General features: G+C 39.5%; 2 protein-coding genes across 2 annotated transcripts; both read left to right on the top strand.

The window, feature by feature from the left end:
- Positions 1-1,418: 1,418 nt before the first annotated feature.
- On the top strand, positions 1,419-7,223 carry LOC130162593 (5-hydroxytryptamine receptor 3A-like). Its single transcript, XM_056366354.1, has 10 exons — positions 1,419-1,587; positions 1,891-2,051; positions 2,199-2,243; positions 2,393-2,502; positions 3,330-3,499; positions 3,962-4,122; positions 4,378-4,588; positions 4,826-4,990; positions 5,244-5,329; positions 5,905-7,223. Exons 1-10 carry the CDS (start codon positions 1,548-1,550, stop codon positions 6,121-6,123), a joined length of 1,368 nt encoding a protein of 455 aa, XP_056222329.1. The 5' UTR covers positions 1,419-1,547; the 3' UTR covers positions 6,124-7,223.
- A 1,937-nt stretch (positions 7,224-9,160) lies between these two features.
- On the top strand, positions 9,161-14,960 carry LOC130162675 (5-hydroxytryptamine receptor 3A-like). Its single transcript, XM_056366453.1, has 10 exons — positions 9,161-9,197; positions 10,178-10,338; positions 11,528-11,572; positions 11,671-11,780; positions 12,120-12,289; positions 12,371-12,528; positions 12,638-12,848; positions 12,969-13,145; positions 13,829-13,911; positions 14,033-14,960. The coding sequence occupies exons 1-10, from the start codon at positions 9,161-9,163 to the stop codon at positions 14,258-14,260; spliced, it is 1,380 nt and encodes a 459-aa protein (XP_056222428.1). The 3' UTR covers positions 14,261-14,960.
- Positions 14,961-17,302: the final 2,342 nt, after the last annotated feature.

A 17,302-nucleotide genomic window follows, 5' to 3' on the forward strand; every position in this document is an offset into this window, starting at 1 on the left:
GCATTTAGCTGGTGAACACAGTGGAGCATTTAGCTGCTTCTTAAGGGCCAGATATTTCCAGGAGTTGTTAAAAACCAAGCTAAAAGAGGAAAATATTGCCATACATTTGTCAGGTGACAGAAACATGACTCCTAATGAATGCTACTTTTGTCTGCCAGTTGTGTAAATACACAATGCTAACACATTAGCCATATTAACTTTATAATGACAACATTTTAGTATTGTGTTTAGATTGTGTTGTGCTGCCTCCATGTGGCAAAAAATGAATGAATGCAGCTTTAAACGTGACTGGCCATCACACAAGAAAGTTCCCAGTAACCATATTTAAGATAATGTAATGTTTATTTTTTATATCTTACAGTGTGCCGTTTTTAATCCAAGTGATAAACTGATGTTAATCAGGCAATCAGTGGGTTTTTTTTATAGTTTATGTCCCTTTAAGAAGTGAGAAGTAGTTATAGAGTAGTATATAATATATTGAGTGTAATAGTCATAGTACAGACAATCCACTATTTATGGGTTGATTGTTGTGCTCAAATAATGACTTCATAGGTCAACTGATAGATTAAGCAACAACTTTCTGATAACCAATCAATTGTTTCAGTCACTAATCAAGGACAAATATTAAAGCTTTACCCTAAACAGGGGCTATATTTGGGTTTGGACTGTTGTTCACACATAACATGGAAATTTTTCACTATTTCTGACATTTTAAAGACCAAACAAGCAACTGATTGATCGGAAAAATAATCAAAACTCAGTAATGAAGTAATCAGTAATGAAAATAATCAGTAGTTGCAGCCCTACTCAGCCTATTTTTGTTTGTAAACTCCAGTGTTATTACAGCAAGTCCATTAAAATACAGCAACACTTGAATTAGAACTCCATCAGTGAAGTCACTTAACGCACAAAACTTTTTAGATGGATAGTAAATCAGCTGTAACGCCCGGCGGGCTGCTGCGAGGCAGACAGGGGCTGATACTGAGAGCTGCTGTGATGAGAGTGAGTGGGCTTAAATGATGACTGTTCATAATACCATTACCACGTCAGTTCGGTGATCAAGTTCCTCTTTAATTGAATTTGTTGTGCGCTGCTCTGCATGTGTTACAGTAATAGTCTGTTGTGAAACCGAACTTGCTGTGCGCCCACCACGGTCTCATCACCACTGTCAAATAAGTTTCGTGCTCTCAGATGGATAAATCTTCTCCGCCTGCCTTTTCCCTTAGTTTTATTATTTGTTCCTCGTCCCTTAAAGCAATCACATTCAGTCTCACCTGCCTTTAAACTCAAACCAAAGCCTGATATTCACTGTCTGCCCCTCTCCTCCTGTGGGAGCCAATTACAGAGTCCTCCCACTGTCCACTGAGGGAGGGGTTTCTCATTGCAGGCAGTGAGAGATTTCATTCATTGTGCCCAGCCCTCTTTGGATCAAATGAAAGGACAGCGGCACAGAGTGGGTCTCAGAGCAGGGACACACACTCGGCTGGGAGCTACAACACTAACACACACACACATGCACATATACACAAAAACACACAGCTGTAGATATGATGCCTGTTGCTTTCTTCGTCCTGATCTTCCTCACAGGTAAGTCTGAAAGATTTTTTTAAATGGCTTGTAACACATTATATTAAGTGTTGATTAATGTATTTGTTTACAATACTACAATCACAACTATGGAATTTGAAGTAGAGTGTTAGCAATGAAAGACAGAAAAATAAAATGGCATGAACTAAATAAAATATAATGCAACAAACCAAATGCTACAAACTAACACTGTGTTTAATGTTAGAAATTTGAATTCGTACATACTAAAGCCTGAGCTACGGGCCATCAATATATTAGAGTTTTTTGAGACAATGCTTGTGTCCGATGACTTTTACTGTATAGGTGAGGCGTCCTCTGAGAAAGTGTGCAGTTACCAGGACGTACTGGACTACCTGAACCTGACCACAGAGAACAGCCTGTTTAAACTGACCCGGCCCGTACTGGACTACACACACCCCACCGTAGTAGAGCTGGACATCATCCTCTACGCCATTCTGGCTGTGGTAGGTGCTGCGTTACTGTGCTGGTGTGTGATTCATCATCTGCTGAATGCTGCTAATTGATCAGTGCCGGTGTGTGTGTGTGTGTGTGTGTGTGTGTGTGTGTGTGTGTGTGTGTGTGTGTGTGTGTGTGGTTGTGTATATTCACAGATTGAAAAAACACAGACTTTCATTCCTTTTGTCTGGGCAACGATGGTGAGTTGACTGAGTGAATCTTTAGTGCTTTTCCTTTCGATTATTTCAATGAAAAATGTCCTTTTCCATCCTCTTTTCATGTGAGATTCTTTAACACTCTGGTTGGTCACCAGTTATTTTGTATTTTATTCACCTTCAATTTGTTGCAGATGTGGAACAATGAACACATCTCATGGGACCCCGCTCAGTTTTGTGGAATCACTCAGGTTTCAGTTCCTAGAGACATGCTCTGGAGGCCGGACCTCTTCATCTATGAGATGTGAGTCTGCGGCACACGCACACACATCAAGTGTAGTTATTTAAAACATATAAGCAGAATAGTTTGAGATTTTGGGAATTGGTTACGTTTTAGGATCCTCATATTACAGTCGGTGACACAGAACTGCCTCAGACTTGTGTTTTTCACACAAAAGGTCCCACTACAAAAAAAATAAATAAAAAATTAGGCTGCAAAAAGTAACTTGCATTTCTACCATGTTTCTGCAGTAACTTCGGTTCAATAAATCTAATCGTCATTTTAAAGCTTTGGTTGTAAAATCTAGAGAGTTACCTTTCACTTCCTGTTCACCACATAATGCTTTGTAAAAAACACAAATGATTGTTTTTAGTAACAGGAAAATCTCCACCACTCCTTGTTAAATAAATGAAATGACCTTCCTCTGCTTTGTTTTAAACGTTCATTAATTAATGACACCAGATACAAACAAAGTATAGCTCCTTTTAAATTATTTGAATCAATGGGATTAGTGGGAGATACTGGGAGCTGAATGGATGAGAAAGGAGTTCAAAACAGCTTTTTATTCACCATGCAGCTGTTGAACGTTAATTAATTTAACAGCTTGGTATTTGCTGATCCTGTGTTCGATAAGGAGGTAAATGAATTCACTGTGTGTTCACTTTTATCAATGTACACACAGACATTTTATACTATTGTCAAGAGCAGTAGTAAGCAAACACATTATCCGGCAGTGGTGGCAGAAGGAAGTCTGTCGTCTATTGATTCAGTTCAGGATTGATGTGAAACACCGTGTGGTTTCACGCTCTACTAATACACGTTGAAAAACGCACCTTTGTGTGTTGTCTCAGGATACAGAAAGACGAGTCCCCTCAGAATCCCTACATGCACGTGTCCTACAATGGGATGGTCACTTCTGAAGAGGACGTGAAGGTGGTCAGCACCTGTAAAATGGACGTCCACAAGTTCCCCTTCGACACACAGAGATGCAACATCTCCATTGGTTCTGCGATACACTGTGGTGAGGGAGGGAGTGTGTGTGTGTGTGTGTGTGTGTGTGTCTCTGACTGATGAGAAAATAGGCCCCTGACATGTTTGACGGACATGACCCATAACCCCTTCTGCATAGGACCCCCAGGGGAATGTGTCTGTGTCTTTGTAGTTGTTTAGAGTCTATAGTTTCTTTGAGTCTCTCTGTAGTTGTTGTCTCACTGTAGTCACTTTGTGTGTCTCTGCAGTTGTTTTACATCTCTTTGTCGTTCTTTTGAGGCGCTTTCCAGTTGTTTTGAGTCCCTTTGTGGTCGTTTTCTCTTTCTTTGCAGTCATTTGATTTACATTGCAACGAGAAATGTTAGGAGTCACTCCAGACAGAGGCCCTGGCCACTCTCACCCCTTGATATGTGCCCGATAGACTTGTTCAGTAATCCATCCATGTTTTCATACCCACTTTCACTCAAAATCTCCCCCTCTTCTCTCAAAACAGCTGATGAGATTCGGCTCCTTCCTTCCTCCAACTCGTCTCGGGCCACTCAGTTTTCCAGAGAGGTGATGAAGACTCAGGGAGAGTGGGAGTTCCTCCAACTGTCTGTCAACAACCACAATTTCACCTACGACAACAGAGAGTGGGAACAGCTTATATACACTGTAAGCAACACAGGGAGAGACACAGACGGGTGACAAATTACAGGAAAGGCCTGAATAAATGAGCGGAGAATACAAGTGTTAGGCCTGGGCCATCTGACTTCAAATCAATGTGACAATTATTTGAAACTTTTACCTCAATTGCGATTAATAAATGATTACTTATTTCATATTCTTTTTTTTTACACTGCCCTTGTAGCTTATGTGCATATTATATTCTAAATTGACCAAGTATATACACTTTCCACACTTTCCTAGTTCACCATGAGGCGGAGGCCCCTCCTACATGTCATCAACTTCCTGTTGCCCATCCTGTTCTTCTTGAGTCTGGATCTCGCCTCCTTTTTCATCTCAGACCACCGAGGAGAGAAGTTGGGCTTCAAGGTCACGGTGCTGCTGGCCATCTCCGTCCTGCTGCTCATCCTGAACGACATCCTGCCCTCCATGTCCAACAAGACTCCACTCATAGGTACAACACCCTGGACTAGACTGAAAGGACCAACGCATTCGAATCAGGGACCATTTATTTGTTAGAAAATAGTTCCCAGATACCGACACAGATTACTGGGCAAATCAAACCAAAACAATCTGCATGGCTAGATATTACTAAGTTAAGGAAGAAATGTGTTCCTTGTGATTCGGGTGAACCAACCCTTTAACTGGATACCAAAACAAAAAGTAGTTATTGCCTGTTTCCTCTTCTCAGCGACCTACTGCATTGTGATTTTTGCTCTGATGCTACTCAGTCTGCTGGAGACCATCTTGGTTACGTATCTGATGGAAGTAGATTCAGCTTCCCAGGAGAAGCTCAGGCTGAAGGACGACACGGAGGCCAAACAGGAAAACATCAAAAGCGATAAGTGTAACGCAGGTGAGACCCGCATCACAGACAAGAGCAGTGGTCACAGCTTTATCAGGTGCTAACATATTTTGGAGAATTTATTCTGGTTTTAGTCTATTATCTAATATTTTTTCATATTTAGTCACAAACATTTAATAAAATAGAAAAAAACTTTGATTTGAAAGAAAGCTTTCCGGTGCCGTTTTACTTGCAGTAGACAGTCATTGTGAATCATTCTGCGTGTGCGGTTTTTCCTCTCTTGTGTCAAACCTTGTGTTTTCAGGGGAGAAAAGACAGACCTGCTGTTCATGCATCAGCAAAGTGTCTGACGCTGAGAAACGGCATGAAATGCTGCCACTGGCTGAAGAGGTACAAGATTATTGATACAGTCCTGCAGTTCACATTATAACTAGTTCAAATCTGGGGTCTTGAGTTATTAAACGAGTGTTCAAAACAGACCACTTCTTAAACATGAAAAAAGAGTCACAACGCAACGTTATTCTTCCAGGCTCTGCATTGGCCAGTGCACATTCCTTGTAGATTGCTTTACAATCCTATTGGTTGATATTACCTTGCAAGCAGCATGATGAAGGAGAAAATAGTTGCCAGGGTGATAACTTCTCAGAGTTGCCGAAGTCAAAGGTACTGGAGGCATCAGTCCACACTGTTGTGATAATGCAGCAAAATTCAATATATTTACGAACCTTTCACATCTAAAAACTCCAGTTTTCAGCTTGTTTAGATGCAATGACTTGTCATGTAAAAAAGTAAAAATTCTCCCCGACAACACATGTAAGAAACAACACAACTTCGTCCATCTGAATCACAGTGGGAGAACAAAGCCACTCTGAGTTGACTGTGGCTGCATGTGTGTGTGTGTGTGTGTGTGTGTGTGTGTGTGTGTGTGTGTGTGTGTGTGTGTGTGTGTGTGTGTGTGTGTGCAGGTTAACAAATGCGTTCATTCAGGAGAGTTTCATGTGTTGCTGCTGATTCTGGAGGAGATGAAGGAGCTGCAGGAAACTCTGAATCTGCATCTGAGCTCCAAAGAAGAGGGAGGGAAGTCCAACCACTGGGCCACAAGAATCAACAGAGGCTTCTTCGTTTTCTACGTCACCACCGTGTCACTGTTTCTATCCCTCATCTTCAATGAATGGAACAGTTAGAGATTTAACACCTACCTACCTAGTACTTTAATACCTTGTCGTACCTCCGTTTCTATATTGCAAGCCCTCTGTGTGAAAATATGATTTGTTGATGTATTTGATGGAGTCAACCAGTTCTCTGTGTCCGTTTCTTTTCCACTTTGACGCATGCTGTAAAGATTTCTCTGTAGAATCCGTCACGTCGTTCTTGTAAAGTGCATTAGTCTTGAAATCTTTGACAGCAAATGTGAATTTATGATCAACTTGTAGGCTAAAATAAATGAGTAATAAGACTTCAAAAATGTTTTTGTTTACATGCTTACCTTCCACTGATGATTTGTAAAAAACAGGATTTAAAAAGTCTTCATCATAGACGAAGCCACAGATCCATCTATTGACGATAGATTTGGTTGTACGCCTCCGCCTACCTGCCAAGTTGTAGGAAATATGGTCACAATCAAAGTGTTTTTGCAGAACATTATGATGTCACAGTGAAGTTAACATTTGACCGTTTGGATATAAAATGTCATTACCTCATCCTTTTATCCTATTAGAAATTTGAATTAAATCATAATTAGCATATGAATTTGTGTGTTATGACCAAAAACGTGTTTTGTGAGGTCACAGTGACTTTGACCTTTGACCACCAAAATCTAATCTGTTCATCCTTGAGTCCAAGTGAATGTTTGTGGCAAATTTGAAGAAACTCCCTCAAAGAGTTAGTGAGATATCGTGTTCACGAGAATGCGACGTACATGCGGACAACCCAAAAACATAATGCCTCTGGCCCTGACTGTCGCCGGCGCAGAGGCATAAAAACAGTTGATGGAGTTGTATAAACGAAGGTGCAGCTGTGTCCAGTGGTTTATGTTGCAGGAGATTAATAGTTACCCCAAGATGCATCATAATGTGATCTTGACTGCCTCCTAAAATCTGTGCAACGTGACAAGAATGGGGACAAGCCGAATCTAATGTAATCCAATCAGAACAATCAGCTGCAACAGAGAGAAAGAGAAAAATGTATTGCTTCCAGTTCAAATCCTTCACTTTGACAACATTGTTAAACAGACACACACACACACACACACACACACACACACACACACACACACACACACACACACACAAGCACACAGGCTCGCTGACCTCACTGTTGTCATATGTTTTACACTGTAAATGTTCACACTATCTCTTCATTTGGACAAATAAATGTTTCTTTCCTGTCCTGTTTCAGTCCTCTTTCATCGCACAGCTCATCGGTCACTCAGGCTTTAAACCAATCATGTCCATCCTCACCAGCCTGATATCCTGATAACAGGATGAAAGGAAGCCGGCCGTTCATTTTGTCCATAACAGTGCGGATCTAGTGTTATTGTAGGGGACACACTCAGTAACAAGAGGAGGCAAAGATGTGTGCACACAGCGACAGCGTCTATAAGAAGGACTGACCAGCTCCTTTCTTGCTGTCTCATCTCTTTGAATCACGGTGGATGATATTTTTAGTCATGCATAGCTGTAAGGAAGGTCATGTTGGTAGGTCCACCGCTTTGGTCCAGACTGAAAGAGCTTAACAACTATTGGATGATAGACATTCATGTTCCCCAGAGGATGAATCCTAATGACTTTGGTGATGCTCTGACTTTTCCTCTGGCGTCCCCTGAGGTTTCCTCCAGCGTCTGTGAGGTTCACCTTTGTGGGTTTGGATGAAATGTCTCAACAACTATTGGATTAGTAGCCGTGAAATTTAGTACACACATACATACATACATTCATCAGGATGAATTGTGAAATTCCTTAACCTTTCCTCTTGCACCTCTGACATTTTCCTTACACCACCACAAGGTGGTGTACTCTACTTTTTGCAGATAGCCATATTCAGCTTCAAATTTCCATGTCCTGTTTGATAGTGCTGGTCTTTGCCGATATGAGGTAATTCCAAGTTGATGATTAAAAACCAATATAAAGAGACAGGTTTTGTCAAATATAAAACAAACATGACTTTAGTCTCCAAATGCAACTAAACTAAACTAAATATTATGCTTGTGTCAATAAAGAGAGTGATAAAAAAAACTGTTATAATAGCTGTTTTTGGATTGCTTGAATGGTAATTCATGTATCAAACTTCAGTATTGTGTCATTGTTGTATAATGCAACATTAGTTTTCTTACCGCAAAAAATGAATCATTGACAGTCAAACTAAAAATCATCAACATCAAAAGTACAAGTATTGTAGATAGTATAGTAAGAGAGGTACTCAGATCTTTTAAGTAAAAGCAGCAATAACAAAAAACATCCTGCGTTCACAAATTTAAAGTATGTCAGAGTAATATGTATTTCACTATTGCTAATGCATGAATGTTTGCATCATATTGCAGCTGGTAAAGGATAGTGAGGCTCATTTAAGTACTTTATATAGCTACTACTAGTTTGTGAATTTCAAGTTAGAAAGTTATCAAATAAATGTGATGAAGTAGAAAGTAGCAGAACACGGAAAATACCAAGTACAAGTACGACTTCAAAATACTTAATTTCTTGAATAAATGTACTTAGTTACTTTCCACCACTGATTATCAATTGTCCATCTCAGTAGGTGAAAAACTCACATCAACATTAAATCAATTATACAGTATTCATATTATAACTGTAATTTCAGTGTTAATGACAGCATACTGAGTGGAGAGTCTCGGGTGTTACTGATCCTGTTGTGGGGATTTCGATGTAAAATGTTTATTTAGCTGCAGTTACTGAACGTTTACGATTAAACATTCATTCCAGGCTGTTTTTAACTTTACCATGAGTCTTACAGCCTCTTGCTCTTCCGTAAAAGTCCCCTGAGAGATGTTGAGATGACTGCTGTCTCCGGATGGCTATTAGAGCAATGGTATTAGAAAAAAACAGAAACAAAACAGAAAGCTTTGGTCCTTCAGTTTGTCCGGCCCTCTTCCAGCATGAGGCAGCTGTATTATTATTGCAACAGACTTGACGTTTCCAGACATTACGAAGAGGAGAGGGATAGACGTTTACTGTACAGATGTCTTGCACAACTGTTGCAGTCATGATGCTTGCTGGTTTCCTCTTCCTGCTCTTCCACACAGGTAAGCTTGGATTGTGTTCAGCTTGGTACATGCAGGTGAATCCTGAGAAGGCAGAACTTATTTCTTGAACTTTGCTTAATTTAAACCAAACTACACTGACTTTTTTAAGAAAGCAGGCGGATATGCTGAGTTGCTCTCCTATGTGTTTGTGATTTGCATGTGTCCGCTTCGTGTTTATAATGACAAAAATAACCTGCGTGATGCTCTCAGGGTTGAATTTGACTCAATCATATTTTAATGACATTTTAAAAAGATGCAGTTTACCTTGGAAATAATAGTAGAGGGACATTGGACTTAATAAGACATACAGGTAATAGCACTCTGAGGGAGCTCTGTGAACTAAATTGAGAGCAGATGCATTTGGACATTTCATAGCTAATGGATCTCAGATAGAGAGCCCCAGTTGGACTTACGCCCGTCTTATAATGGCCACTGGATATTACGGCAGATATTTGTACGCTCATGTTTTGCCAGGTTTAATTATAAATTCAGAAGCAGTGGATTCCCAGCGACAGAGATGAATGTTTTTGTCATTACCTCTGGTAATAAAAAGACATTGATTGAAAACATTTGTAATTGTACAGACTCATAGATATTAACAGCGTAAATATGACTGATTTTTCACATCAAGATCCACGTGTTATTTCATTAGAAATTGATGAAAATTTTGAAAAATACCATATCTCATAATATTAATTGATTAAAAAAAAAAATCCTGGATCTGCCTTTTTAATGAGATCCTCATTCTTCCCTGGACCATGCCCCATCCCTTCACCAGTTTTGCTGTAATTATTTAGTATAGTCACATGTGAAAACATGAAGTAATTACAAACTCACTCTGATGTCCAGACAAACACCGTGGCTCTGAACTTCTAATTTAAATGAAAAGTTAAGAGCATGGGAACGATCATGTTTGTGATTTCTTTCCTTTTAAGAGTAATTTGTCTCATAGTGAATGGGTCTTCGTGTCTTTGCTTCAGACGGGGTGTATTCTGAAGATAACTGCAGCTATCAGGATGTTTTAAACTACCTGAACTTGACCAAAAACAATGAGCAGTACTTCATGACCCGGCCTGTAAGAAACTACAAACACCCCACACGGGTTAACCTAGAAGTTCTGCTCTATGCCATTCTTGACGTGGTGAGTGGTTAAAGTTTTTTACAAATGATAATTACTATTTACATTGAGATGAGCTTATTACAGTATTACAGTATTGGTCCTATGTATCAAAAGAAACCATAGGTGTAGGCTGTCTGATATATATATAGGTTAGTGGATGTAACATTAATGTCTAAATGTCTAAATAATCGCCCATTAGGAATCAGAGGTGGTGTGGACAGGCATGATCATTGTGCACCAATAGGGAAAGCCGGCCACGGACCTGGAGACTCCGCCCCTCTGCTCTGACCAATCCCATTGTGGGGTCCACGCAGCCTGATTAGCATATTCACAAATTGATTAACACAGAGAAGGCGGGGCCGGAGGTTGAAGCCGTTACAACTCTGTGGTTTCATTGTCCTGTTAGCTACAGGAGATGAACTGTTAGCTTGCTAACTAAGCTAGTTAGCTTATTGCCAACTGGTCGTTAGCAAGGCTTTTTCTGAAAACAAACTTTATTATGATTATTTAGAGTTCATAATTTATAGGATTAAACTTTTCTCAATATGTTCAAAATTATCAACAGTTGAATACATTTATCATGTTAATTCAACTATAGTCAGAGGCTAAGATAGCAGTTACTATTAAGCTTGGCTAGCTATCTGGACTATCTTAGCAAGCCTTATTCTTATAATTTGGATTATTTGTGATTATAACAAACTTAATAACTAACATTGGTTTATCAAAAACATATATTTTGTTAGACATAGACAGAGAAAGAAAGTTTTAAATCTAGTTTTAGCTATGGTTTTCTGTAGCTATCTCATCAGCTAGCTTTTGATATTGTGTAGTTGGTTGTCTGGTTTTTAGCCAAGCCAAAACCACAAGTTTTATGTGGTGATTTATGTGGGTTTTTTTTTTTTTGAGGTGTTCTTAAAATTTTTAGTAGTCTCTGTATATTACTGTGTGTTGTAATGCACAACATTAAATCTTTCTGTAATGAGGTCTGTGCTCTGTAAGTGCTCTCTTGTAGGTTCGAAATAATATACACTGCCTCATGTGATTCATGTCTGTTCAGAACAAGTGCATATGAACCTCTGACGTTAATGTACACAGAGTTGGAAATGCTGCTGTTTTCTTATATCACAGTTTTTCTGTGTGATAGATAATTGTGTTATGCTGTCATGTTTTCTGTCTCAAAAGATTTTCACACATATTTCTTTGCTTACAGATTGAGAAAGACCAAAAATTCATTCCTTACATTTGGACAGACATGGTGAGTTATAAAGTTAGTTTCTTCAGAGCACTTTTAATTTTTGTCCCTCTTTCTCACTGTCCCTTTTTTTCCTGATTTTGTCACATTTTCCCCTGTAGTGGTGGCACAATGAATATATTTCCTGGGATCCAAATCAATTTTGTGGAATTGATAATGTTTCTCTTCCCACTGAGATACTGTGGAAGCCAGATCTTACTATTGAAGAAATGTAAGTAAGTAAGTGTAGGTTTGGTAAAGTGTTTGGATGCTAAAACACCACTTGACATTTAAAGTGCTCCCCATTTCAAGGTGCAACAGCATTTTAACACATTTCTTTATGATTGTATTGTCAAAAAGTGAATTTCCATCCAGTTGTTTGTATGCACACCATCAAGTTACCTTTTATAAAAATTGATTCATACAATAATTTCCATGCCATGAGCATACAGATTGTAAATTTGGGAAAAACAGAGCACTGGTATTATATCAATATCGGTGAATCTCTAGTTTTTAAGCTTTTGCCGTCAATGCATTGTGTGTTCACTTGTCTCCATGTGTTTTCATACAGGATAGAGCGGGACAAAGCACCTCTGAGTCCTTATCTCACTATCAACAACAAAGGTTACGTTGAAGTCCAGAATGATCAGGTGCTGGACAGCACCTGCAGGATGCACATTTATAATTTCCCCTTCGACATACAGCGCTGCAGCCTCTCCTTCAAGTCTGTCATACACACTGGTGAGAGCACGACAAGTTGTGTTTATAAGAGTTAATTGTCACATCACTATATCTGGTCTACAAATTTCATCTCCCCCCCAGCCAAGGACATCCGGCTGCAGCCAATCGACAACTCTTCAGAGGCCACAGAGTGGACTCGGGAGATGTTGCTGACCCAGTACGAATGGCTGTTCATCAACATGACAGTCACTTCCAACAACGCCAGCGATTTACTCGACCAAGACATCATCATTTACACTGTGGGTATGAATAGATACAGATGTACTCTGATAGAAACTACTTATTTCTGTACAGATTGCGGTAGTTGCACTTGAGTATTTCACCTGAACCTTAAACATCATTTAACAGATCAGCATGAGGAGGAGGTCAACACTCTACATCGTCAACTTCATAGTACCCGTCCTGTTCTTCTTGTGTCTGGACTTGGCCTCCTTCCTGATCTCAGACAACGGGGGCGAGAAGCTGAGCTTCAAGGTCACTGTGCTGCTTGCTGTCACTGTGATGCAGCTTATTCTGAATGAAATCCTGCCTTCCTCGTCAAACAGGATTCCTCTTATAGGTAAAGAAGCTCAGAGTCTTGCCTTTATTGGACTGTATTTCATATGAGTAGTAGAAGCACATATTCTGACTCAATGTTTAGTTATTGGTCCACATTAATGAAGCTGCCTTCTGCCTCCAGCTGTCTACTGCATTGGGATATTTGGTCTGATGATGCTCAGCCTCCTGGAGACGATTTTCATCATGTATCTGTTAGAGAAAGACTCTGCATCCCGAGAGAGTGAGACAGATAAAGACCAAAGCCCGAGTGAGGACTGTAACAAACAGGGCAATGCCAACTTCCTCAAATGTCACGGAGGTGAGACCAGGATCCAGGTGCACAAAGTGTCCTTAGGTAGAGATTAGTTGTTACAAAATAAACCCAATAACTGGCGCTAACTGTTGCAGAGCTGACTAAACCACCTGACAAAACCAGCCTGTTTCTATAAGGAAGTGAGGTAGATAATATGGACTGTGGTCACGACCTGACCTGACTTAACCTCACTGAAGAGCTGTTTAATAATGATGTGAACTGGGAAGAATTTAAATACCTAAAATTACAAAACGTCATGCCAATAACTTCAGACATAAGTCATGGACAATTATTTCTTTTTTTTAATTTCATGAGCAGAAAACACAGTTGATAATATGACAAAAGAAAAACATGATATGAAATACAGCAGTGGCAACTAATGGAAAAAAACAGAAGTATATCAGACAACACTGAACCAACATGTCACTGTACTGAGCTGAGTGATTCTCACACAGCACAGGATTATTATTCCCTCTGAACTCTCAGTGAGACCACCGCTCCTTTTAATTTTCCATTAGCATCGTATATATTTTTGCTTTAGATAAACTTAGTAATGGATTGGCAACCTAAAAGCTATTCTTAAACTTCTTTAACTGTTATGATGTATTGTAGGTATTTTTCTAATAATACATACTTGTTAATTGTATTACTTTGAATCTGGTAAGAAAAGAAAAAAACTGTCCTTTCAGAGCTGCACAAACGGACTCAGTGTGTGTGTATCTATGATGGTGATGGTGGACCTTCGTCTGAACTGCTGTCCGTGGCCAAAGAGGTTAGAACTGGATCGCACTTCATCCTCATCACAAAGGACACACACAAAATACATTTCAAATGTAACAGCTGTTACAAGCCACAATTGTATTAACAAGTCTAATAAACCTCTCTTGTATCAGAACAGCAGCAAGCTGGTGGAGGAGTCCCACGCCTTGGAGAAGGTTTCAGACGAGCTGAAGGAGATGGAGAAAACACTGACTCTGCTCCTCAACAGCAGGAAGGACGAGTTCAAGCCCGGCTACTGGACCAGAGTGGCTAAAAGAGTCAACAGAGCTTTCTTTATTTTCTATGTCACAGTGGTCAGTGTGTTTTTAGCTTACATCTTTTTAAAATGGAACAATGCATAGAAGAAATTCATAAAAGATAAATGAGTAACTAGACTCAGAGATAATCATTTATGATAATAATTTAATTACTTTTATTTCTCCTGTCGTGTTTTCAAGTTAATATGTACCTGGTTTGCATGTGCTTGCAGGAAACAGCTAGCACAGCCTTGCGCTCTCTCCTCTGACACCTACTTCACTACCTACTCAGCTTTTGTGTATTAGTACGCTGACTACCAGCAATCCCTATAAAACTATTACAAACTTAAACTGCACTATAAAATCACTCAAGTACGGTAACAAAGTGTGTGTGTCAGTCAGCAAACTCTTACCTAGTTAACTCGTTGGCTTAGCTGAGGGACAGGACAATAAATGTCCACAGTTGATTCAAAAGACGGACTTGTACGTAAGTTTCTGCAAACCGTTTCTCTTTTAGGGATCAGTTTATACTCCGATAGAGGGTTGAATAGAAGTGGGTGGAGTAACAGCTAATGAGCTGCACATTAGATTGTTGAATGAGCCACCATACAGACTTCCACATGGGGAAAACATGTTAATGTGAGTTTGCAAACCAGATAACAATTGAACAGCAAATCACGGACAGTAACTTGCTCACAATGGACATCAGCTGTTTGCGCTCTGAGCACTTAACGGCGGTTTTCTTTTTCATATCTTGCTCTGCGGGAAGAGGCATACATAAAATGATGTGCTCATAAAAGCCTTGATTTCCCACATCCTGGTTTTTAGCAAAGCTGGTGAGGTAATGTGTTTGATGTTGTCCATCTATGTTTAGTTCTTCTGTATATTACATCTCCTTAGGGGCTGTTGATTGCATGTAATGCACTGTATAACTTATGACTAGTCTTGTATTGTAAAATTCTACTACATGTCTTTGCCATGTAATATGGACAATGTATCATACATCCTATCATACATATCTCCATTCTTGCATGAAAATGTTGAAGATTTTTTAATATATATGTCAGGTTGTGTATTTTTCTGAGTAGGTGCAATTAAGTGTAAACATGAAAACATGTAATAGACTTTTTGTAATGTACAAATAAACAGCAACACAAATACACAAATATATAAATTACTTATTTGAATATGCACCTTACATAAACAGTATCTACCGGCCTCAGATATTTACAGTAGTGTCATATATTCTTGGACACTCAGGGAGGAAGAGACTCACTGGCTGCAGCACACAGATTTCTCCGAGCACACAGGAGAGAGACAAGAGGAGAGGCTGCGTCTCCAAGGGATGAAGATTCAGATCCAAAAAGAATTGCAAAGAAAAACAAACAAACAAACAAACAAACAAACAAACAAACAAACAAAAACCCAATGATATTAATGGGTCAGTTTACATAACCAGAAAAAAGACAAATAAACCTTACCCACATTCAGCCACGAAGATAGTTTGTGCAAAAAATGTGTTGCTCCGTTGCCAATACAATGAAGGCAAATTAAGTTTTGTTTGTGATTCTCGCAGCATGAAAACTGACCTTTGAAAAATTCAGAATATCTTTGAAAAAAAGCAAATGGGTCTCGCTCCATTTTACATACAAATTAATAGGAAGCAAATTCAGGTGTGACTATATCTAACATGCCGTTATGATCATGTTGCAAACCGGTTGCAAACACGTTCACATCAACACAACGTTCAGTCAGGGCATGGAGAACATGTGGCTGAGCAGTGTGGAGCAAATGTCATGGTCTGCCGTGATGGACACTTTATGTTTGATCACTTTTCGACTTCGACTATTTATGTTAAGACAGTTGTTGTTATCACTTCCCTTGTGCGTCTCATGTTAATTTGACTTTGTCTTTGTCCTGTTTCCCTCCACTCTGATTGGCGGCCGCGCCTTAATATTTTTCAACTGTGTTCAAACACCTTTGCTTCCCTTGTGTGTTTGGTCTCTGTGCTTCCTGTTGTCTGTTTCAGTTTGTCTGCTTTTCTCTGTCGTACTCCTGGTTGCCTTTTTGTAGTTCCCTTGTGTCTCATGCTCCTGTTCTGTTTCCTGCTGGTTATATTTTCTGTTTTTACTTTCATTGAGTGTCCTTGGTGTCTCCCTGTGTTTTTTTTTATTTTTATTTTATTTTTCTTGTTTAATAAAATACCTAACTTCCAGCCCAGTTTTTTGTGTCTGGTCTGCATTCGGGGCCTAACTCTACAAAAGCGGACAGAAAAAATGGACAGCACGGGTTAGAGACAGTTTGAAAAAAAAAGAGAAATGATGGAGCTTAGAGGGAATGCACTATTAGGAGAAAAAAAACCATGGAGGAAATGACACTCACATGCAAGGAACAGCTTTATTGTTTAAAACAAACAGGAAACAGGAACCCACTCCTAATATCTCAGTCACCCTTCCTGAAGTAATCTGATGTTTAAAAGACTGATAAATGGCATCAGATGCAACATGTAGGAAAGCAGGTGATGCGTTTACATTTATTGACAGACGTCTAGTCACAGCTCTGGAGAAATGTCAGGTACAAAGCAAACACTCCACTAATGCACAGAAAGTGCACAGAAATCCTGTTGCCTTAATAATGGAAGTGCAATTGCCTGAGTCTTGACATCAAGTGAACTGACCCGTTACAGTGCACGTATGTGTTCTGCTGTGAATGTGTGGAGATTGGCCTGGGCTGATGTTAGATTCCTGTCCTGATTTATTATCCCAGTCTGTCCCTGTGCTCCTGGCCATGATTTGACAAATATACATTTGGGTACCATAGGAAAGAGATCTCAAATGGAGAGCCCAATTCAAACTTAAATGTCTGCAAAAATACTGACGTTTAAAACTCATTACTGGCCTGACGAGATAAAATCCTGCAGCCCTGTCAACGCCCATCTTATAACGGCCTTTCTGTGACCACAGTCACTGTATATTACTGCAGGTATTTGTGAGCTGGTGCTTTTCATGGTTTGATTATAAATCCAGAAGCAGTGGATTCCCACCCACAGAGATTAATGTTTGTAATTAATCTAAATTGAAAGTAATATTTAGATGAAATTAAAGAACACGCACAGTAGGTCAGACATCTGACGTCCAGACCGACAGA

This window comes from Seriola aureovittata, chromosome 21 (genome assembly GCF_021018895.1).
Source record: "Seriola aureovittata isolate HTS-2021-v1 ecotype China chromosome 21, ASM2101889v1, whole genome shotgun sequence".
NCBI lineage: Eukaryota > Metazoa > Chordata > Actinopteri > Carangiformes > Carangidae > Seriola > Seriola aureovittata.

Coding starts and splice junctions, on each gene's coding strand:
- LOC130162593 (XM_056366354.1), top strand. CDS start 1,548: ATGATGCCTGTTGCTTTCTTCGTCCTGATCTTCCTCACAG. Junction 3,500..3,961: donor TGGTTCTGCGATACACTGTG/GTGAGGGAGGGA, acceptor CTCTCAAAACAG/CTGATGAGATTCGGCTCCTT. Junction 5,330..5,904: donor TGCTGCCACTGGCTGAAGAG/GTACAAGATTAT, acceptor GTGTGTGTGCAG/GTTAACAAATGCGTTCATTC.
- LOC130162675 (XM_056366453.1), top strand. CDS start 9,161: ATGCTTGCTGGTTTCCTCTTCCTGCTCTTCCACACAG. Junction 10,339..11,527: donor TCTATGCCATTCTTGACGTG/GTGAGTGGTTAA, acceptor CTTTGCTTACAG/ATTGAGAAAGACCAAAAATT. Junction 13,912..14,032: donor TGCTGTCCGTGGCCAAAGAG/GTTAGAACTGGA, acceptor CTCTTGTATCAG/AACAGCAGCAAGCTGGTGGA.